Below are 23,431 nucleotides of genomic sequence, written 5' to 3'. Positions count from 1 at the left end.
AAAATTATTGGAACCAATTTCTGCTGCCCCTAGAGGACAATTTGCAAACAGCAAAGATAGTGGCAAAGTGAGCAAAGGGTGGCTGGAGTTCCAGCCGTTCCTCTTAAGGGGCCCAGCATGGACTTACTCACTGATGAACTCACTGTCTCTGAGCTCCAGCCCTGGGGCAGCAGCTGAAAATGTACCAGGGACATATGGGGAGGAACTGAGTTGTCTGGCTTCATGGTGAGAGATGGAGGGCAGCTTTCTTCGAGACAGAAGTGCTGGCAGAATCCATTGTTTGTTTGTTGAGCCCTCCTTGCTGCCAGTATGCAGATACAGGCAGGTGCCATATCTGAGTCTCCATCAACCTGGCTAACACCATTCACCCTGCCCTCGTGATTCCCTGAGACCCAGCCCCACTCAACTTTCAGGCCCACCCAAGTTACTCCCAGAGGCTTTTCCATACAAATGGCTGGTCTTGGCTCAAATTGTGTACTTTCCTAAAACCTCTCAAAGGTTCACAAACTTCAAAATAGCAGCATCTGGCCTCAGACTGCCCTGAATCCCTTGCTAAGTAGCCCTAAGCCTGGCATTAGTGGCAGCCAACCTCAGTTAGCACCTTAGCCATTCCCAGTCACTTCCAAGCCCAGGACAAGTGGCAATCATCTGTAGGTCACTTTGTAGCTCATACCAATTGCTCCCAGTCAGGGCACAGGCAGTGGTTGACCTTGGTCTGCACCAGAGCACCTCCCAAGAGTCCCCAGAACTAATATACCCCATGGTCAGCTTCAAACCACACAAGACATCAGAAGGGACTGGCAAAGAATATTCAAAGTGATGAAAAGTAAGGATCTACAACCAAGATTACTCAGCAAAGCAATCATTTAGAATTGAAGGAGAGATAAAGAGAGCTTCCCAAACAAGAAAAAGCTAAAGGAGTTCATCAACACTAAACCAGTATTACAAGAAATGTTAAAGGGACATCTTTAAGAAGAAGAAAAAGAAAAAAAAATAAAGGTCAAAAATGTGAATAATAAAATGTAATAACTACTTATCTATGAACAATTACTTTCAGTGTAAGTTAATTAAATGCTCCAATCAAAAGACATAGGGTGGCTGAATGGACAAGAAAACAAGACTCATAGATATGCTGCCTACAAGAAAGAGACTCACTTCAGATTGAAAAATACACAGACTGAAAGTAAAGGGATGGGAAAAGATATTTCATGAAAATGGAAACAAAACAAAACAAAAAAATCCAAGGGAATAATACTTATACCAGATAAAATAGTCTGTAGACCGAAGACTCTAACAAGAGACAAAGAAGGACCCAGTAATTTTACTTCTGGATATCTATCCAAAGCAATTGAAAACACTAATTCAAAAAGACATACGCATTCATATCTTCATTTCAGCATGATTGATAATAGCCAAGATATGGAAACAACCTAAGTGTCCATCAATAGATGAACAGATAAAGAAATTGTGGTACATATATACAATGGGACATTATTCAGCCAAAAAGAGAATAAAATCTTACCATTTGCAATGACATGTATGGACTTAGAGGGTATTGTGCTAAGTGAAATAAGTCAGACAAAGAAAGACAAATACATGATTCCACTTACATGTGGAATTTTAAAAACAAAATAAACGAACAACCAAACAAACACATAGATACAAAGAACATTTTGATGGTTGCCACATGGGAGGACGGTTGGGGAGATGGATGAAAAAGGGGAAGGGCTGTAATAACTATGTGTGGTGTCAGATGAATAATAAAATGAATAAGTGAGTGTTACATGAGTACTAGATTTATCGGGGTGATCACTTCATAAGGTATATAAATGTCTAATCACTATGTTGTACACTTGAAACTAATGTTAGGTTGGTGCAAAAGTAATTGCAGTTTACAAGGTTAAAAAAATTGCAAAAAGTGCAATTACTTTTGCACCAACCTAATAATACTGTATTTGAAAAATAATAAAATTGAAAAATAAAAAAAAATATTTGAAAACCACAACAGAAAAGGAACGTCTAAGAGAAGTCAGAGAAAGAGAAGGAGTAGGTATTTAAGCAGATAATTCTACAGTTTTCTTTAAATTTGTGTTATTTTAAATAGTTGTATTTTACTCACCACCACTGCACAGAGATTATATTTAGGATGTTTCCGAAAAATTGGACAAATATAAGGAGTAAGATCCAAGTTAGTGAGTGGGTAATGAATATCTGTTCTCAGTTTCCTTTTCATTACACCCCAAATGTCAAACCTGGAGAGATAATAAATGTGTGAAATATAAAGTAAGTTTGTGAACCACTCATGAATGAAGTCCGTATACTTTAATCAATTGAAAGGAAAGTTAAAAATAACTTCTTGGAAAGATTATTTGGTGCAGACCTATACATAAAATTTTTTTTGTCATCTGCATATATCTAGAGTCTCCATATCCACTGGTCTCAACAAAACTGAGACTGGAGTGGGCCAGGAGCTTGAGTCAGGGTGTGAGACAGTGTAGAGTCAATCAGGTGGGAGACAAAGAAAGGGATCTCACTCATATGTGGAGGCTAAAGAACAGAATAGACAAACAAACAAAACAGAAACAGACTCATAGATACAGAGAACAAACTGATACTTGCTAGATGGGAGAGGTGTTGGGGGGATAGGTGAGAAAGGGAAAGGGATTAAAAAGTACAAATTAGTAGTTACAAAATAGTCATGGGGATGTATGGAGAAATACAGTATGGGGAATATAGTCAATAATGTTGTATAAACTATGTGTGGTGTCAGATAGGTGCTAGATTTATTGGGGGATCACTTCTTAAGCTATATAAATGCCTAACCATTGCTGTGTACACCTGAAACTAATATAAAATATTAGGCTGGTGCAAAAGTAATTGCGGTTTAAAAGGTTAAAAAAAATTGCAAAAACTGCAATTACGTTTGCACCAACTTAATAACACTGAATGTCAACTACAATACATATATCAATCATAGGATATAAAGTACACAACAGAGAGGATATAATCAATGGTATTATAATAGCTATGTATGGTGTTAGATGGGTAGTAGACTTGTTGGGGTTATCACTTTGTAAGGTGTGTAAATGTCTAAATCATTATGCTGTTTTGTACACCTGAAACTAATAATAGAAAAAAGAAGAGAGAAAGGGATAAAGCCTTAAGCAGCATCAGAGGTGTAAAAACCACACTGATACTTCATGGAGACTTCCCTCCAGCTAATCCTGTTCACTCTAACCCAGCTGACGCTGCTTTCCCTATCTTGGTTTCAGCACACGTTGTCTCGGCAGCGTCCTGTTTTCTAGCCCTGAGGTTTTAATATATCTGTACTAAGATAAAGTTTTGTGAAGCTCTTGTTACATTCTCTAGTTGTTATTAGATCAACTCAGCTCATATCAGTATCACCGTAGAGCTACTTTAAAAATAAGTTATGTTCCTTTTGGAAAAAATGGATAATTTAGATCTGGGGTTGGGAAATTACTGGATGAGCTTGACATATTCTTATGCCAGGAAACAGGACACCTTGTTTGCAAAAACTAAGGGAATACCATATGACCCAGCAATCCCATGCCTAGGTATCATCTCAAAAGAAATGAAGACTTATATCCATATACAAACCTATATGCTAATGTTTATTGCAGCTGTATTAGTATCTGCCCAAACTAGAAACAACCCAAAATGTTCACCAATTGGTGAGTGGATAAACAATTATAGTACATTCATAAAATGGAACACTACACCACAATAAAAAGGAAGGAACCACTACTACATGCCACAACATGAATTAATCTCAGAAACATTATGCTAAGTGAAAGAAGCCAACCATTCCAGAAAAGGCCAAACTATAAGGATAGAAATCAGATCAGATGTTTCTAAAAGCTGTGTGTGGGAGAAAGGATTGATTATAAAGGAGCATGAGAAAATTTTTTTGGGTGATGGAAACAATCTCTATGTTGGCTGTGATGGTTACATGACTGTGCCATTTGTCAAAATTGATGCAACTATTCATCAAAAAAGGATAAATTTCATACAAGGACAAATGTATATACATGTATATAAAATATATATTATATATAAGTATATGAGTATATATAATATACTTATATTAAAGTATAAATCATACTTTAATAAACTTTAACTAACTAATGGGGTCAGAGGAGCATGCTTGAAGGTGCTTCCACTGGCCAATTTTGAACAATTTGAACATCAAGAACAATGATGATAGTAATGAATATTAAATACACTATGTTTAAAAATATCCATGGGTCCAGAGAGATACTAATTACAGAAGGGAAACTATACCTTTAAATGCTGAGATCTTACATTCACTTTAACTATGGGATCAAACTTAACATCACCAACAGTGGGACAAACTTTTATTATGTGCCTCCAGATGTAATATGATGACAAGTATATAACATTACCTACGCCGGATTCTTGTTTAAAAAGTTTAGCTTCAATCTAACCACAGGGAAACAATTAGATAAATCCAGAACAGGTACATAATCTAAACAATGGACTCCTCCAAGGCTCAATATGAGAAAAAAAATGTTTAAATATGTAAAAAGGGGGTAATTTTTTCTAGGTTAAAAGAGACTAAAGAGACAGCTAAATGCAATCCAAAAAAAAGTTATGAAAGATGTTTTCGGGATGGGGAATTTAGATATGGATTGTATTTTAAATAATATAAAATTATTGTTAAATTTCTTAGGCATGGTAATGATGTGATTTTGTAGGAGAATGTTGTTATTCTCAGGTGATGCATGCTGAAGTACTTAAGCATGAAATGCCATGGTGGTTGCATCTTACCTCAGATGGTTCCGTTAATAAAATGAAAGGGAGGAAGGAGGACAGGGAGGGAGGGAAGGAGGAAGAAAGACAGAAAGAGAGAAAGGACATGTGGCAAAGTCACCAACTAATTAAGATTTTAAGGTATGTGAGTCTTCGGTATATATTTTTTCAACTTTTTTATAGATTTGAAACTTTTAAAAATAAAAACTATGAGGGAGGGCTATAAAAACTAAAACAGTGATGCTTAGACTCCACCTCAGCCCCATGGAATTAGAATCCCCAAGGACGGGGTCAGCGAATTTATTTTTTTAAAGCACCCAAAGTGAGTAGATAAACATAATATGATCTACATACAATGGAATATTATCCAGCCATAAAAAGGAATGGACTTCTGGTACATGTCACAACATGGATGAATCTTGAAAACATTATGCCAAGTGAAATAGGCCAGCAAAAAGGACAAATACATGATTCCACCTATATGAAGTACCTAGAATAGGCAAATTTATAGATACAGAAAGTAGATCAGAGGTTACCAGGGGCTACGGGAGGAGGAATGGGGAGTTATTGCTTAACGGGTACAGAGTTTCTGTTTGGGGTGATGAAAAAGTTTTGGTGATTGTTGTACAACATTGTGAATGTAATTAAAGCCAATGAAGTGTTACACTTAAAATGGTTAAAATGGCAAGTTTTATGTTGCATATGTTTTACCACAAATTTTTAAAACTTAGTGTAATATATTGAATACTATTGAATTATATACTTTAAATGAATGAATTACATGGTATGTGAATTATATCTTGATAAAACTGTTCAAAAACATCTGCTCACAAAATGTCAAAATCCATACCTTTTTAAGTGAAAGATCATTATTTTGGGTGCTTTGGAAATACTGGCCCTCACAGCTGTTTCTTGCTTGGTTTCACAAAAGGAACAGTGAATTTGGTTGTTCCACGTCAGTGTGTCTTGTTGGAAAAAACACTGGAGACAGTCCTGTTGGGTAAAAAGCATTTGGTGACCTGATTGGATCAACTGCAACTTGGACTCCTTGTTTATATTAGAACTTTGGAAGATCTGTAGATATAGAATCCTTGGTGCTTTTTTTCAAAGTCAACCATCCAGGAGACACCAGTGTCTCAAGCGGCAGCCTGGAAGGGTGTAAAATCCACCGGACAAAGGAGGTGCTTCCTACTCACTTAGTTACTGAAATGATGCAAGTGCCCATCTCACATCTCAGCTCTTAATCAGTATTTTAACGTTTCTGGTTTATTTCAGAATAATATTGACTGAGCAGTTTCCACTAACCAAGTCAGGCAGCTGTTTTACATTATTCATCTCATCCCAAAAGTGATCTGGTGACTGAATAACGACTGTATCTCAGTGTTCTGCGGTGGCCCATAATAAAGACAGCAGAACAGAGAGAATTCGATCCCACAGAAGTCATTCTCAGTGTGGCCAGCCTCCCCTCCCCTCCCCCCACCCCTGCTCTGCAAACCATTCACCTAAAGCGGAAGAAGAGCACAGATTCTGTTTGCAGTGGACATGCCAGCACCTCACTTAGAGTTTCTGGAATTCATTGCCAGCAATCTTTAGTAGTTTGATCTCAGAACAAGTCCAGTTCTGAATAACTAGTAGGATTCTATTCTCCAATTCTGGTATGTGAAAACCTTTAGCAATAAGTGTGCTTTCATAATATAGGAAGAAAAATACAGATGTGTATTATTCTGCAAGGAAATGTATTTGCTCTCTGCCTAACTGTTCCCTGCTTTCTATCACCACACCCACCCCCATTGTTTACAGATTTCTTGGTATTATGGTGAAGAAAATTCCAGAGGGAAACTAAGGCACTAGATTTCACTCTATTAATATCTTCCCAAAAGATTTCACAGCTTTTGTCTAAAACATAAGAGCTCAAGACTGAGTCAGAATCTTTTACATCTAATTCCCAAACTGGACCTACTCACCCCTCTAGGGTAAGGAAGGACCATACATTTTTTGCAAGAAAGTATAAGTTCCCTATATGTACCAAGCCATTTCAGTACTAAATAAACCCCATTTATCTTTTCAATTTTACAATGAGGCTCTTTTATTGAGTGCACTTAGAAATGCAACTGAATTCACACTAACTTTTGGTTATGTGTCACTTTTCTGTAAAACGTTGTCGTCATGGGCTTCCAATGTTTTTAAAATTATAAAGCAACCTCTTTCATACTAGAGAACATAGGAAACAGCCCTGAGAAAACCCAAGGCTGGGGTAGAGCCGGACAAAAGAAATATCCGAGAGTAAGAGTCCCTACCTGAAGAGAGCACTCGTATGCGGATGGAACGGGGAGGGAGAGGATAGTGAAGACTTCATTCTTGTAGGTGCGGTTCTCACACTTCAAACACAGGATGCTGTAACTGAGCTGCCCTTCAAACAGCCGGGTGATGATGGAGGACTCATTGGCAGTCACCTTCCTGCAGCATATTGGAATAGATGTTTTCTCATGTGATCTTCTTTGGCGGTACTGAATCAAGGAACAAATTTGCCCTAAATCAATTATTGGTTATCAGAAAATTTTTTAATAGAATAACTTGATTTTGTTCTATCAGAATGACACATGGCTACCAGAAACCATGTTTTGCATTCAAACGATAAATAAAGATCTTCTTAAGAGTATATATTTTATGTGTGATTTCTGATAATTCAGTTGTTTCCCTCCTCAAGTGAAGCTAAGGAATGATGACACCCTAACCTGGGTAACACACATGACCATGGCCCCATCAGCTGACAGCCTACAATAATGTGACACAGAGTCCCGTTGGAAGTTTTTCCTGGGACGAGGGTAAGTAAGCTGTTAAATCAGCTTTCGGTCACACAAGCTGATACAAAGGATAATCAAGGAACTTATCTCTCCTCTGCCCCTTCAGGTTGTGTTCCCTAGCCTCTTCTCCTTTTATTGTTAGAAAACACCGTTTAAAAAAGAGCAAATCCTAAATTCTCAAGGCAGCCTAATTTAACTAGCTTTGTAGCCTGATTTGAATCTGGTCGGCCAGATTCAAATACACGTGTGGGAGACGCCTTAGCTCCACTGTCAGCAGGCACAGCGTTGCACGTTGGCTTGCTTCTTTCTTCACACCCTGCTGCCCAGGTCTTCTCCCCTGACAGAAACTGAATGCCCCTAATTCCCAGTTTGGTGTTGGGAACCAGAATGCTATTTATTTCAGACTGGCTGACGATGAGTCCCTGTGTGATTTTACTAAATGCCACCCGCCCCTCTGGTTCAAAAGTGCTGCCATGGATATTTTATTAGTGGTAAAAATGAAAAATGGAGCTGAGGGTTGCCGATGAGAATGATTAACAGATATACTTTGTGATCTTTTATGCTAAATATTTCCTGGATGTTAGCTATGAGATAAGCTAACACCCACAAGGACACTGCATAAAGTCAAGGACACATCTTTGGAAAATGAGGGTGTCCGACCATGGCTGAAGGAAGTGAGACTTGTAAACAAGGATAAAACTCTTAGTAATGGGCAATTTCATGTTTTATTAAACGTATGTTGTACTCAATGAAGAATTCAGGTTAGGCATGTTTGGTATGAAGGTGAAACTTTGCAGTATATAGATCTGTCCTTTAATCTAACACCAAGTGTAATAGTTTCTTGGGTTTGTACTTACCAAGAACATTTATTTTAGGTTGTAAAGTTCTACGTGTTATATGTCACGAGGAATGTATTTTTACAAAAAAGTGATTTTCACTTAAAAAAAAATCCATGCAGATGTTATGTGCAAAGGGAACTAGATTAATGGTCCCAATACCTGCTGATCCCCAGAAATACCAGGGGAGCTTTCCCAGAAGACAGCCCTATACATTCTAACTCAGTAACACCGGACCGAGGGCCTTAGAACCTGCATCGTAAAACTCTTCCTACTTTGATGCTCAAGCACAGTTTAGTAAATACAGACCTATTCAAATACTAACTGGAATGTTCCGCCACAGTACTGCCAGAACCTATGCTTGGCAGAGTAGGCAATATTGATTGAACAAACAAAAGAATGAAAAATGAAAGTTGCCCATAGAGCTGAAGGTCTATCCTATTTCAAGGCCATTCATTCTACCTACCTTTTTCAGAGATTCATGAAGTTCATTCAGGACATAAATCAAGAATTCCTGAGCATCTTGCTGTGTCTTCTTCATAAATGCTGGGTAGAGTTTACCAAGAGCTGACCGAAATATTTCTGGTGAGACGCAGTCTGAGTCTCCAAGCCACATGTCTGTCATCACATAGGCAAAAGCAGTGGCGACCTCACTGCAGTTCCTTGGAAGAAGGAAGGGGAATGTTTCTGGCTGATTTAATGAAAAGAAGGCACCTAAAAACTCAAGCATCTGAACATTAGACCCCAAATGAAGCTTCATTAACTTATTGGTTGACCTTCTTGCTTTACTCACCCTAGAAATGGTATCTGGGGCACTGCAGCCTCTACTGACTTGTTTAGCCTTTACTAGGGATTCCAGAGTGTTCCTTCCCTAACCTCACCATGGGGAAACAAGGGGAAGGGGCTGGTCTGCAGGGGAACGCAAATGGTCTTACTTTTGAAGAGCAGTGATGTACTTTCCGGAGAGAAAGTAGTCCATCAGCGGTGAGATGCTGCAGAGACACTGTAAGATGGCATTCATGTAGCATGTGTTGCCCAGGTTCCGCAGGCCAGTCACACCCTGGAAATGGGGCTGGTTCCCATCAGCCTCCTTAACTGGAAAGGTGTCATTGTGATCTGTGCAGTCTGCGCTGTGTTGGTGCCATGTGGAAAGAAAGGACAGTATTTTGAGGGACCGAAATATGTACACATGACAATAAGGCGCTCTCAACCTCATGACACAAAGGAGAGTTTGTAGTAAGACCTCCGTCAAATAAATTCCCCACCAAGGACAGAAGTAGTCTAACTTGGAGTCTAAAATTACATTACTTAGTCCAGAATTCTTGGTACACGGCCGGCAGCCAAATACGAAGAGACAAAAGTTTCTTCGTAAAGCCAAAGCACGAGGATAGAAAATATCGGCCTTTCAGAATCTTAGAATTGCTTGGCTACCAATGCAAACTTTCCCTCTGAATACCAAAGTATTTCCCTTTTTTGCTGGGCAAGTTATTTAATTATTATTAGTAGTAACAATATTAGATAGTAGTTAATAGTAACAATAGCTATCTTGTATTGAGCTTGGCACTATGTTAAGTACTTAACATGTATTTTCCCATTTAATTCTTTCAATAATTCTTGGGGGTAGGTACAATTATTTTTAAATCCTGTAATAGATGAGATATGTTTAAGTGGTTTAGTCATCTGCCTATGGCAATGTACTAAGGCATGTGCAGTGGTATGTAGAGAGAAGGAATATTTGTCTACATGTCTACCTACCTACTGGCCATCTGTCTGTCAAGTTATTTGGATTTATACATCATATATTAAGAGTGTGTGTGTGTGTATAAATATATATATGTATATATATATATATATATATATATATATATAGAGAGAGAGAGAGAGAGAGAGAGCGAGCATAATACGGACACATATTATATACTCGTACATATATTAAGAGCACATACATGTGCATATTATATATATGTATATATATATATACACAAATTAGACACACACACACACACACACTGGAAAAGGAAGCCTAAGAGCCTAGACTTTGTAAAAAATAGATCTTAGCTTAAATCCTGACTCTGCCACTATACTACTTACGTGATCGGAGACTCTTAATTCTTGTTTCTCTTCTACAAAATAGGAGTACTGCTGCCTGCCGTATCGCTTTGTTGTGAGGATTAAATGATGCAAGCACGTGGCACTGATTACATAGTTAAGTGGTCACCTCAAATCTTTTTAAAGAAGTGACTCATCTAGAATGTCCTTAACAGCAAGCTATAGAATTAAAGCACTCATGTGAATCAACCAGACCTGCGCAGAAGAGGGGACACGGTGGCCTCCCAAGGAGTCCTCGCTCCACACAGTTTCCTTTTGGAATTTGACTATTCCACCAGGCAGCCCAGCATCTTTGTCCTTTATTGTTTGTCTTTCTATCTAAAGTATTTAAAATGGAGTCTCCATGAGATCGCTACCTCACCTCAGTACCTCTATTTACAATTCTGCCAATTTGAAAAGAGCTCACTGTTACATGAATGGCCATTTTCACTTTTATTCACCTTTGCTATGGGAGGACCTGGACTGTCAGTTGCCTGGGTATTAAATAATATCTTCGATTCCTTTTGGGGGACCTCCAATGGGTCAAATCTAGGGGAAACCTCCCAAATGTGGCATGTACCCCCCAACTCCTTTAGCATGGCTTCCCCCGCCCTCCTGAGCTTATCTAGAAAGCTGTAGTAGATGGGGGCTCACAGGACATAGTAGGTACTGAAGTCATCCGTGGGGAGAGGCCGCTGCGAAGTCATTGCAGTGAAACCACATCGGACTTCTCACTTCTATTCAGGAGCTACAGCTAATCCTTTTAACTTCATTCTCTGAGCCTGTTACTTTGGCTCTTTTTGTTTGTAATAAACAATTTGTATGTCCCCCGCCTCCCCTTTAGTAGCTGCAAACTGATTTTCATCTGTCCTTCAGGTACATTCCAACTTGGATTTTCCAGGCATCATAATCCTTTCCATTCACCTTCAATATTCTAGCTTGTTGCCATGAGATACTGTTACTTGGTTGCTTAAAAACTTTTAGATTAGATTACAAAGAATGAACTAAATATATAACATCTCTTCATCACTCATTTTCTCATATATATATATATATATATATATATATATATATATATATATATTACACACACACACACACGCACGCACGCACGCACATCAGTGGATATTACGGTAACCCTGCCCACTTTGGGGACTCACCCACTGTCCTCATGATGGCTCCACTCCCAGGACCACGAAGGACTGTTTCTCACCCAGGGGAGGGAGGTAGTTGGATTTTGCTGCTTCTAAAAATGCATGGCATTGGAATAGATTGAAACATTTCCCTTCATGGCCAATTGTAGTGCAAAGTGGGTGCACGTGAGCACACACACATAATCCCACTAGCGCCATGCGGGGCAAATATAAATAAAAGGTTTATCACAAAACAATTTATAAGCTAAGAATTAGTAGAGCACACATAATCTCCTTAGCTCTCATTTTCTTCCTAGAGAACTGTGCTTTAGAAAGCTCTTCAGTAGGGAGGAGCCTACCCCCACCCCAACAATGCTCTGTCTAGATGAAAAGGAGTCAGAGAATACAGGCCACCATGTAGCATAACAGCAACCTGGTCGAGGAAGTGGTTTTGTTAGAATGGGGAGCCTTCAGAGAGTCAAAGCTGGTACCAACCTGTGTTCTTCTTTTGTGCTAACAGAATCTGTAGGGAGCAGGTAAAAAAAGCCGTTAGGGCCAATCCAATTTATCTTTTCTCAACTGTGCATCAAGTAAAATGAATAGGGTAATAAAAGAAAAAAAAACTCTTAAAAATGTCAATGTCAGGAAAGATAAAGTAGGCTGATAACCAGTCCAGATTAAAAGAAACTAGAGAAACAATACAATTAAATACTCTACCCGATCCTGGATGGGACCCTGGATCAGGAAAAAAAATGCTATAAAAGGACGTTATTGGGACAATTGATGAAATCTGAATATGGATTACATATGAATAATTTTATACCAATGTTGATTCTTCTGAATTTTATAAAATGCACTGTTTATGAAAGAGAATGTCCTTGTTCTTAGGAAATACACACTGATGGATTTAGGGGCAAAGTGACCTGATATCTACAACCTGCTCTCTAATGGTTCAAGAAAACACCCACAGACACATACACATGAGGAAAGGAGGGAATGGGGAGTGATGAAGCAAATATGAAACAAATATAGCCAAATGTTAGCAAACTGGTGAATCTGGGTGAATGTTTACTAGAGTTCTTTATACTGACTGACTATTCCTGCAATTCTTCTCAAAGAAAAAAAATTATCTCAACCTAAAAAGTTTTTAAAAAGAGAATGTAGTACATATACTTGTAATATGGATTTATCTCCAACATATATTATTAGTAAGTCAAAAAAGCAAGGTGCTGAAGAGTCTGCCTATAGTGTGCACCCCATTTACGTCCAAATGGTTTTTAAAAAAGAACATATGGCTATGCTCAGGCTACATAACAACATTGAGAATAACATTAAGAAAAACATTCTTAGACACCTGGATAAGGGATCCTGGAATCTAGAGGTACCAACTCTTGCAGCTATTTGATATTTGACACCTGTGGTCTATGTACAGACGTGTTTCTTGAAGTCACCTCAGTGGTGGTTCTGCATGAATCCCATCATCCTGCTCCTATTGCCAGTGAAGGTCTCCCAAGTCCTTCAGTTTCAATGGAATCTTGTTAAAATTTCATGTTTGATGCTGGTAGACAAAAATACAAATAATATTCATATTTTTATCTTATGTCTAGGAACCTTTCTAAACATGTCTAATTTTTGTATAGTTTTTTTTTTTTTTTTGGTATTTTCTACAAACATACTCGTCATCTACACAAAATCCATCTTTTTTTTCCCTTTCCAATCTTTATGTTTTTTATTTCTTCCCTTTTAAACTAGCTAGCACCACCAGTAAAATGTTGACTAGAAGTGGGGATGGGAGGTATTCTTAGCACATCCCTGAACTACCGTAAGAGGAAAAGTTTTGAATAATTCACCATTAAGTACGATGTTTGCTAAAGACATAGTTTTTTTTTTTTTTTTTTTTTTTTTTTTTGAGTTGTAATCATGAGTGGAAGTTGAGTGTGATCAGGTTTTTCTCTTTTGAGATAGTCATGAGATTTTTTCTTTACTCTGTTACCATACTTAATTATTGATGATGGTCATATATTAAACCAATCTTCTATTCCTCAGATAAAACTATCTTGTGTATGATGTAGTGTCATTTTCAATAATTGCTGGATTCTATTTGTTAATCTTTTGTTCAAGATTTTCGTATGTACAGTCATGAGTAAGATGACCTATGTATTAATGTTCTGAACTGTGTAATAAATTCCACAAATCTACTGGTTTAAAACAACACAAATTTATTATCTCAGTTTCTGTAGGTCAGAGTCCAGGCATGACTTAGCTGGGATCACAGGTTGCATTTAGTTGTCATGTCTCTTTAGTCTCTCCAACCTGAAACAATTCTCTGTTACCTCCTTGATTTCGAGAATTTGACACATTTGACTGTTACTGGACCGTTATTTTGAAGAATAGCCCTCAATTTGGATTTGCTTGATATTTCCTCATGATCAGATTCACATTATGCTTTGTAGTAAGAGTAACGCAGAAATGCTGCTGTGTTCTTACTGTATTGTATTAGGCTGATTTGTCCCAATAATAGTGGTTAACTGTAATCACTAAAATAAAGTGAGGTCTGCCAGGCTTCTCCACCGTAGTTATTTTTCCCTTTTGTAATCAGTATTTTGTAGGGAGAACTGATACAGCTTTCACATATGTGTCCTAACATTAATCGATGTTTCGGCTGGATTAACTATCACTACGGTGGTTTCCAAATAGTGATTTTTTCCAATGCCATTATTCTGACTACACTCATCAGTTGGAACTGTACTATAAAGAGAAATTTTCTCCTTTCCCCATTTATTCTTTTATTTTAATCGGTGTGGACTCATGAGTTCCTGCTTTATTCAATGGATTAGAATGTTATAACCATTCTTTATTTTTTATGTACAAATTGTCTCGGGATTAGCCAGCAGGGGGCCCCTTCAAGATGTTTTCTGTATCCATTTAATATATCTCCATCGTTCTCTGAGCATTCCCTTACTTTTTAGCACAGCAAGACCTTCCAGGCGTACCTTGTACCTTCCCCACCCCTGGTCGTCAGTCTTTCTCTAAAAGCCCTGGTCCCTTTCAGAGAATAGTATTTAGAAAGGAAGATCTGAGAGGTAGGTGTATTCATGCTATTACAGTGTCAGTTGCCCATTCCTCAGTGTTTCCCTATTTGATCAGCTCCTCTGCATGTAACTAATCATTTGCTGCCACCCCCATCCCACCCCATGACACCACACTTGCCTCTCTGACACCCCATGCCAAGTCACTGCTGCCCCATAGCAATCTGGGCCATACCCAGATTGGTCTCAATTAATGGCCTTTAAATTGTGAATGAATGAAGAAAGGAATCTGGATCTCTCTGTTATATTTTGCTTCTCTCTTTGGTGAATTACTTTTTGAACCTCCCCTCTCCTCATTGTTTTTATATTTTTCTATTTACATTTCCTTTAAATATTTTAACAAATATACAAATAGCCCTTGTTAATCTATTTGGGTCCAAGGTTTGAATAGCAGGGATATCATACTATCCCAGCCTGTTTGGTTTCTAAGCTCTGGATTGCTTGTAATAGTGTGAAATTTTTTATTTAGTTCCTGAGGTCACAAAGTGCAAGTCAGGATAGCAAGGGTTACCCATACTTAAAATTACTTTTCAAGTAATGTTAATACTTATATTGTTACCCAAATAGATGAGACCTTTAGTATGCTTTACTGCCACATCCTCCTGAATCCTCTTTTCATATTAAAAACTTAATTCTAATTTATTTTAAAATTATAAAATGTATTAATATTTGTCAGCAAGTATTTAAACTTGCGTATTTCATGACACTTTGCTCATCTATTTTTTACCTGTCTTCTTGTTTGGATCTTATCTTTTTGCTTGGGTACATTTTTAACGTTTTCTAAGAAAATGGCAAGCTTTCTGAGAATGCCATCACGTGGCATTCAAACTCCTCCTTTTTCTTAACAATATTGCTTTGCTGCCCCTAGATACTATGACAGATGAGAATTCTTGTCAGTGTGGTTTTTTTTCTTTGTAAACTTATTTTTTGCTTTATTTGCAGTCACCAAAATGTTTCATTAAGTAGGTCCTTTTATTTATTTCCTCCCTTCCAGGTCGTTCACTCTGGAACTCCTATTAAATAGTTATTCTATCTCATTCATTTATCCAGAAAATATTGTGCATCTACTATATTCCAGTTGCTGTGCTAGGTGTTTAACAGTGAATAAAATACAAGACTTTACCTTCATATAGCTTACAATCTATTGATCACTTGGATTTATTGTCTTACCTCCCAACACTTTGCACATATTTTCCATTATTTTGACTTTCTAACACATGCATTTGTATATGATTGAGCACTTGTATGGTCACTTTACCTGAATTCTCTTGATGTTTTAGTTTTACATTTGTGCTCATGGCTCCTTTCTCTTTTTTCAGTTTTCTAGTTTCACTCTTAAAGAGTAATCTAAAAGTGCCTTCAAATGTGAATGTGAAGCAGACTTATGCATTTTCATGCACATTATATATATCTACGTATCTCTTAGCATGTGCTCCTATTTTAATTACACTAATGGAAGATCACAAATTCCCTTGTAGAGAAAAATCACTCAGAACGTTCTCTATTCTCTATCATGTCCTTCTCTCTTCATTGGAACTTCAATGAAAGAAGGTAGCATAAAGAGACCTATGATTTGATACCTTTATTTGCAGAATAGTTAACTCACTGCACCTTCACAACAATATAAGTATTGTCAGAGAGGCTTGCTCAATTATCTCATCTCTCATGAAATTAAGTGGCAGACAAGAATGAGAGTCCAAATCTATCCAGCTTTATTTTGCATTACAGCATATATGCAATAGATAATAGAATTGAAAGGCACATAGGATCTTGTATAGAATATATGTGTACTTCCTTTTTATTGCCAGATAATATGCTATTGTATGGATATACCACATTTTATCCATTCATCTGTTGGACATTTGGGTTGTTTCCATTTTTGGGCTATTATCAATAATGCTGCTATGAACATTTGTGTAAAAGGTTTTGTGTAGACATCATTTCAATTCTCTAAGGTATCTACCAAGAAGTAAAATTGCTGTGTAATATATGGTAACTCTATGTTTAACCTTTTGAGGAACTGCCAGGTTGTTTTGCAAAATGGCCACACCACTTAAATTCCTGCCGGCCATGTATGACGGTTCCAATTTCTCCACATCTTTGTCAACACTTATATTTGGATTCTAGCTATTTGAGTGGGTGTGAAGTGTTATTTCATTGTAGTAGTTTTGATTTGAATTTCCCTAATGGTTAATGAAGCAGAACATCTTTTCATGTGTTTCTGGACCATCTTTTATGTCTTCTTTGGAGAAATATCTGTTCAGATCCTTTGCCCAGTTTTAAATTGACTTGTCTTTCTACTGATGATTTGTAGTTCTTTATAAAATTTCTTTATCAGCTACATTACTTGAAATTTTTTTTTCTCTCACTCTGAGTTGTCTTTTCACTGTTGATGATATACTTTGAAAAACAAAATTTTAAAATTTTGATGAATTTCAATTTGTCTATTTTTTCGTTTGGTTGCTTTTGTTGTTGGTGTCATATCTAAGAAACTATTGCCTAATCCAAGGTCACAGATTTACCCCTATATATTCTTCATTTGGCTCTTAAAGTTTTCGATCCATTTTGAGTTAATTTATGTATACAGCGTGAAGTAGCGGTTCAACTTCATTCTTTGCATGTGGCTATCTAGTTGTCTCAGCACAATTTATTGAAGACTATTTGTCCCCATTGAGTTGTTTTGGCATCCCTGTCAAAAATCAATTAACCATAAATTTCTGGACTCAATGTTATTTTATTGATCTATATGCTGTAAAATACTGTCTTGATTACTGCAGCTTTGTATGGGGAGGAGTATCTTAATAGCCTTTTTAGGTAATTGTGGATATTCTTATTTGAGACAACACCAAAACTAGACAAGTAGTAGTTTTCCAAAGGTCACCTAACTGCTGTGTAGAATCTGAAAGCCTTCTCTATTCTGCTAGATCTTTCACTCATGCATCATTTTAAATACCATGCATAGGTCATTTGGAAAATATTGGTTGTTACATGGATCTTCCAAACATTGACACATTTCTTTATACACTATAAAAAACAACCATTATTAAATCAACACTAATTTCATTAGAAAAGTATTGAGAATCTGTCATGCTACTGGTGTTAAGAGGCAAGTTTTCCAAAATTCTAATTTTCTCTACGAAGTTCAAACTTTAGCATTAACAAGTAGTTATTCTTTAGCCAAATACTGAGGTCTAAATAAACCTGGTTTGTCTGCCAGTCATGAAATCTTTCAAGCAGAAATGATGTTAAATGAAAAAAGTGACTAGTTCAGTTTGCAACTCACACAATTGCTTAAGTGCTTTTCTTTGAGACAATCATCTCATTTCATCATGCAGCAGAAGTGTTTTATACCTATTTCTCATTTTATTCCACATAATATTAAAGACATGTATACAAGAGTCAAGGTTAAAAATTAACTTATTTCATCAAATACTTTTTTTAAAAATTAAAACTTATTGGGGTGACAATGGTTAGTAAAATTACATAGGTTTCAAGTGTACAATTCTGTAATGCATCTACATATCACCTTGTGTGTAAACCACCATCAGTTCTCCTTCCATGACCATTTTTTGACCCCCTTTACCCTTTTCTACTATCCCCTCTCCTCCTACCCTCTGGTAAACATTGTCTGTGTCTCTGAGTTTTTGTTTCTTCATTTGTCTGTCTTGTTCCTTTGTTGTTTTCAGTTTTATATCCCACCGATCAGTAAAGTCATACGGTTCTCAACTTTTGCTGTCTGATTGATTTCACTTAGCATAATAATCTCAAGATCCATCCATGTTGTCCCAAATGGCACTATTTCATCTTTTCTTATGGCTGAGTAGTATTCTACTGTGTATATATACATCCTTTTTATCCAATCATCTATCAAAGGACACTTTGGTTGTTTCCACGTCTTGGCCATCGTAAAAAAAAAGCTGCAATGAACATTGGATCATATGTCTCTACAGATAAATGTTTTCAGGTTTTGGGGGTATATACCCAAGAGAGGGATTGCTGGATCATATGGTAATTCTTAGTTTTTTGAGGAACCTCCACACTGCCTTCCATAACGGCTGCCCCAATCTGCATTCCCACCAACAGTGTATGAGGGTTCCTTTTTCTCTACAGCCTCTCCAACACTTGTTACTATTTGTCTTGATGATGATAGCCATTCTAACTGGGGTGAGGTGATATCTCATTGTGGTTTTTATCTGCATTTCTCTGATGATTACTGATGTTGAGTATCTGTTCATATGTCTGTTGGCCATCTGTATGTCCTCTTTGGAGAAATGTCTGTTAAGGTCCTCTGCCCATTTTTTAATTGGGATGTTTGTTTTCTTGTTGTTGAGTTGTACGAATTCCTTATATATTTTGGACATTAGCCCCTTATCGGAGGCATTTGCAAAACTCTTCCATTCTGTTGGTTGCCTCTTTGTTTTGTTGATGGTTTCTTTTGCTGTGCAGAAGCTTTTCAGAGACGTTTTAAATGAAATGAACTGGTTTTTTTTTAAAACTGTGGTGTGAAGCTGAAGAATATAACGACCACTTGTACAGTTTGGCGCTCCTGCCTCGATTCACACTAAGGTACCAGCAATTTTACCCATCAGTGATTTTTCCCTATAGTAAACTAGTGAAAAAGGCAAATACTATCTTAGAATTTTGGAGTTTTGACCCTGTGGACCCATGAAAAGTGTCTCGGGGACCTTCAAGGTCTGTGGTCCACTTTGAAAACCAGTGACCTAATTAATAAATCTAGGCAATGATGATCAAAAAGACAAACAAACCTGTATTTCTTAATGGAAGTATATACACCACCACCTATGAAGCATTCTTGTCAGAAATATAATCTTGAATTCTGACCAAGCCTCCACACCTAACAATTAATTTATGGCATATACAGGAAACAGAAAGATGTAACAATGTAACATGACACCTAATGGAAATAATCAGCAAAATCCTGAATGTGGGAAACTTTTTAGAATAAGCTGGTTCTTCAAAAAATAAATTCGAAAAAAAAGATGGGAGAAGAAACTTATATATTAAGAGACTTTAAAGACAAATCAAGTAGCAATGTATCTTATCTGGGTCCTGACTCAAGCAAACTGCAAAAATATATTTTTGTTTGAGAATAATTACATTATCTGATGATATTAAGGAACTTAATTTTTTAGGTATAAGGATATCATAGTTCTTGTATTTTAGAAACATATACTGAGACACTTACAGGTAAAATGAAAGTTTCATAATGCAGGATTGCACAGAAATTCCAAGGAAAAACCAAGTCGTGAATCCCGTAACAATGGGAATATGGATCACAACTATTTCAACATTGTGCAAACATCACCGAGTGCACTTACACAAACCTACGTGGTACAGACGACTACACACCTTGGCTATTTGGTATAGTCTGTTGCTCCTAGGCTACAAGCCTGTACAGTATCTTACTGTACAAAACAACATGAGACTAAACACAAGAGAAAATGAAAAATCAAGAGCCATAGTAAACAGGAAAGGTATGAGGTTGCTGTTAGTGTAACAAGACATACTGTTTTATAGCAAACTTTTTTCTTATAAGTAGAAAAGGACACTCTAAAATGATTAAAAATATAGTAAATACATAAAGCAGCAAGTTTTTATAAAGTATTATGTACTATAATTGTGTGCTATACTTTTAATGAGTGGCAGTACAAGTTTGCTATACGTACATCACCACGTGAGTAATGCATTTCGACAGGAATTCTTTGGCTCCATTATTATCCATGGGATAATAGATATTCTGCACTCATGAGCTGTACCTTCCCTAGGCCTAAAAACAGATGCTATCCCAGTTGTCATCGACCAAATATTGTTATGCGGTCCATGACTGTAAAGGATAGAGCTAAATGTGGGGTGGAGCAGCGCATGAGAAAAAGTCCGTGTGTCTGGTGCTGTTTACTGCAAGCTGGACTATGTAGCTTCTCTGAAGAAAACCCTCCTGGCCCATGATCACCAAGGTGAAATCATAGACCCCCAGGAACAAACTCTGCTTGAGGGATTTCTGAAGAGCCTGGAAGAAGGAAAACATATTCCAGAGAGGATCAGAACCTTGGCTTGGGGTTTTTCCTAAGAAAAAGCTCACAGATCATCTAATATTGGAAATATTCTGTGGTACTTCTTCAACATGGATTTATTGAGCACCTGTATTCTATGTTACAAACTCCAGCAAGGCACTAAGGAAAATACAAAAATAAATAAGACAGCTCTTAGTTGGTAACAATCTAGTTTTGAGAGACATGGTGGTGGTGGAGAGGTTTCACCCCAATACATTTAAGTGCTAGTTGTGACAGGTCTGAGGTTCTCGGTTCCTCAAATACAGATGCCTTGTGTGCAACCTAGGTAGGAAACAATCAGAACAGATACGGTCAATAAGGAAGATCACAACATCCTTGCCCATTGGTGCATCCTTTTCTGCAAATAATTACTTGATCTTTCTTCTACATGATGAACACCTATTTATAGGGTACTCTTGCCTTGATTGTCTAAACACACAGGACTATATCACTGTGATGTTTTACTCAAGAGAGTTTGGTATTGTGGAAAAACATTTATGAAAAATTAATTTTTTAAATTTACGCTACCCATCACAAACCATGGATTATGCAAGGTGTTTGGTGTTACAGTAGTGAAAAATACTAATTCCTCTGTGAAGTGTCCAGTCGAGTGGGCTAAAGACAGACAGCACCTATGAAAGCAACACACTTGCTGGGCCATGGAAGGGAATGGGTTCTCGCCATCCGCAGCAGCACAGATGGACTTGGAGTATTGTGCTGAGTGAAGTAGGTCAGACAGAGAAAAACAGATGCAATGTGATTTCACTTATATGTGGACTCTAAAGAACAAAATGAACACACAAAACAGAAACAAACTCATAGATAGAAAACATTTTGATGGCTGCCAGATGGGAGGGGGGTTGAGAGGGTGGGTGAAAAAGTATGATGTATTAAGAAATACAAATTGGTTGTTACACAGTAGTCCCGGGGATGTATCGTAAAGAACATAGTCAATAATATTGTAGTAACTATATATGATGTCAGATGGGTCCTAGATTTGTTGGGGTTATAGATGGGAGGGGTTGGTGGACAGGGTGACAAAGGTGAAGTGATTAAGAAGTACAAATTGGTAGTTACAAAACAGTCATGGGGATATAAAGCAAGGCATTGGGAATGTAGTCAATGATATGGTAATTATATATCGTGCCATGTAAGTACTAGACTACTCGAGGGATCACTTCTTAAATTATATAAATATCTAACCACTATGCTGTACACCTGAAATAAATATAAAATACTGAATGCCAACTTTAATTGGAAATTTTAAAAAGAGGAGGAAAGGTGAAGAGCAGTAAGAGGTCCCAATTTTCAGGTATAAAACTAAGTCATGGGGATATAATATACAACATGGGGAATATAGTCAAATGTTATGATAACATAGTATGGTGTCAGATGGTTGCTGGACTTATCGTGGTGATGACTTCTTTAGGTATACGAGTAAATGTGATGCCCATGGTGTATACCTGAAACACACATTTTGTATGTTAGCTATATTTTTTAATAAAAATCTTTTTTTAAAAAAAGTAACCCAGTAAAGAGGTGGGAGTTTTGTTCTCAGTAAGATGAGACTGAGAAGAAAATGTTAAAGGGATTAAGCAAATAACACTTTCAGACCATAGAGTAATAATGATGAACTTCAGCAATCTAAAGAAAGACAATACATCTTTGGGATTAAAAAAATGTGGTTTTCAGGTAAACTGTTAATTTCTAGAATTAACCAAAAAAGGCAATGAAGATTTGTTTCAGAAAGTGACCAGGAAGTGGTACAGAAACCATCAGTGGTCATGCCTGTAAGTCAGTACAGCATGGGGCTTAAGAACATAAATGAGAGCCAGTCAGCCTGGGTTTGAATCCTAGTGCTATTTACTAATAAGAATCTTAGGAAAGTTCCTTTACCTAATGCCTTGATTTCCTAACTGGCAAAATAGGATAATAGTAACACCTATTTCATGGGATTGTTATGAGGATTAAATGGGTTAATACATGTAAAGTACTTAAGAATAATGCCTGCATATATTAAGTACTAAATAAATGGTCGCTATTATTATCCTGTAAAAAATAACCGACATAAAATTAAACATCAATAACCGATATCCCCATTTTCTGCCACAACAAGAAGCAGATTGAAAAAAAAGACACAGTAGGAAACCAAGACCACTTTAAACATTGTAGAAGGTGGGATCAAGCATAGGTGTACAAATGATTCATTAAAAAAAAAAAAAAAACTCTGAAAACAAATTAACACTCTGAAAATACCAGATAATTTTCCAGAATGATTAAAACTCACTAAACATCTGTAAACAAGAATAAATTTATTTAATTTCTTTTAAAGATTTAATGATATACAAAATGTATATAGTATAATATCTTTAATACATTTTTCTTTCTCCCCCCCATCATTATTAAACACTATTTAAACAGCTTATCTCTTCTTGCCTCGTCTGTATCTATGAGATACACTACTGAATACAAATAAGATTTACACTGCTCCCCCCAAATAAAAATTAAAATTAGTACCTAGGAAACAAACGAAAAGGGGGAAAAAAAAAAGAAAAAAAATCAAAGCATAAAACTTTAGTCAGATGAAAAGCGTTTCTTGTTGTTGAGTGAGCAACAATA

General features: G+C 36.9%; 1 protein-coding gene across 1 annotated transcript in view; it reads right to left on the bottom strand.

The window, feature by feature from the left end:
- USP50 (ubiquitin specific peptidase 50) overlaps positions 1–11,226 on the bottom strand; it is a 31,060-nt gene extending 19,834 nt beyond the window's left edge. Inside the window, exons 1-6 of the mRNA XM_019730660.2 lie at positions 11,174–11,226; positions 9,367–9,561; positions 8,898–9,093; positions 7,089–7,298; positions 5,642–5,784; positions 2,120–2,252 (exon numbers count right to left, since the gene is read on the bottom strand). Of these exons, the coding sequence (XP_019586219.2) occupies positions 2,120–2,252; positions 5,642–5,784; positions 7,089–7,298; positions 8,898–9,093; positions 9,367–9,561; positions 11,174–11,226 (930 nt within the window). The remainder of the gene's footprint in view (positions 1–2,119; positions 2,253–5,641; positions 5,785–7,088; positions 7,299–8,897; positions 9,094–9,366; positions 9,562–11,173) is intronic.
- Positions 11,227–23,431: the final 12,205 nt, after the last annotated feature.

The sequence above is a fragment of the Rhinolophus sinicus genome, linkage group LG03 (genome assembly GCF_036562045.2).
Source record: "Rhinolophus sinicus isolate RSC01 linkage group LG03, ASM3656204v1, whole genome shotgun sequence".
In the NCBI taxonomy this organism is placed as follows: Eukaryota; Metazoa; Chordata; class Mammalia; order Chiroptera; family Rhinolophidae; genus Rhinolophus; species Rhinolophus sinicus.
The sequence above is the reverse complement of the archived record's forward strand: the minus strand, read 5'-3'. Positions and strand labels throughout refer to the sequence as shown.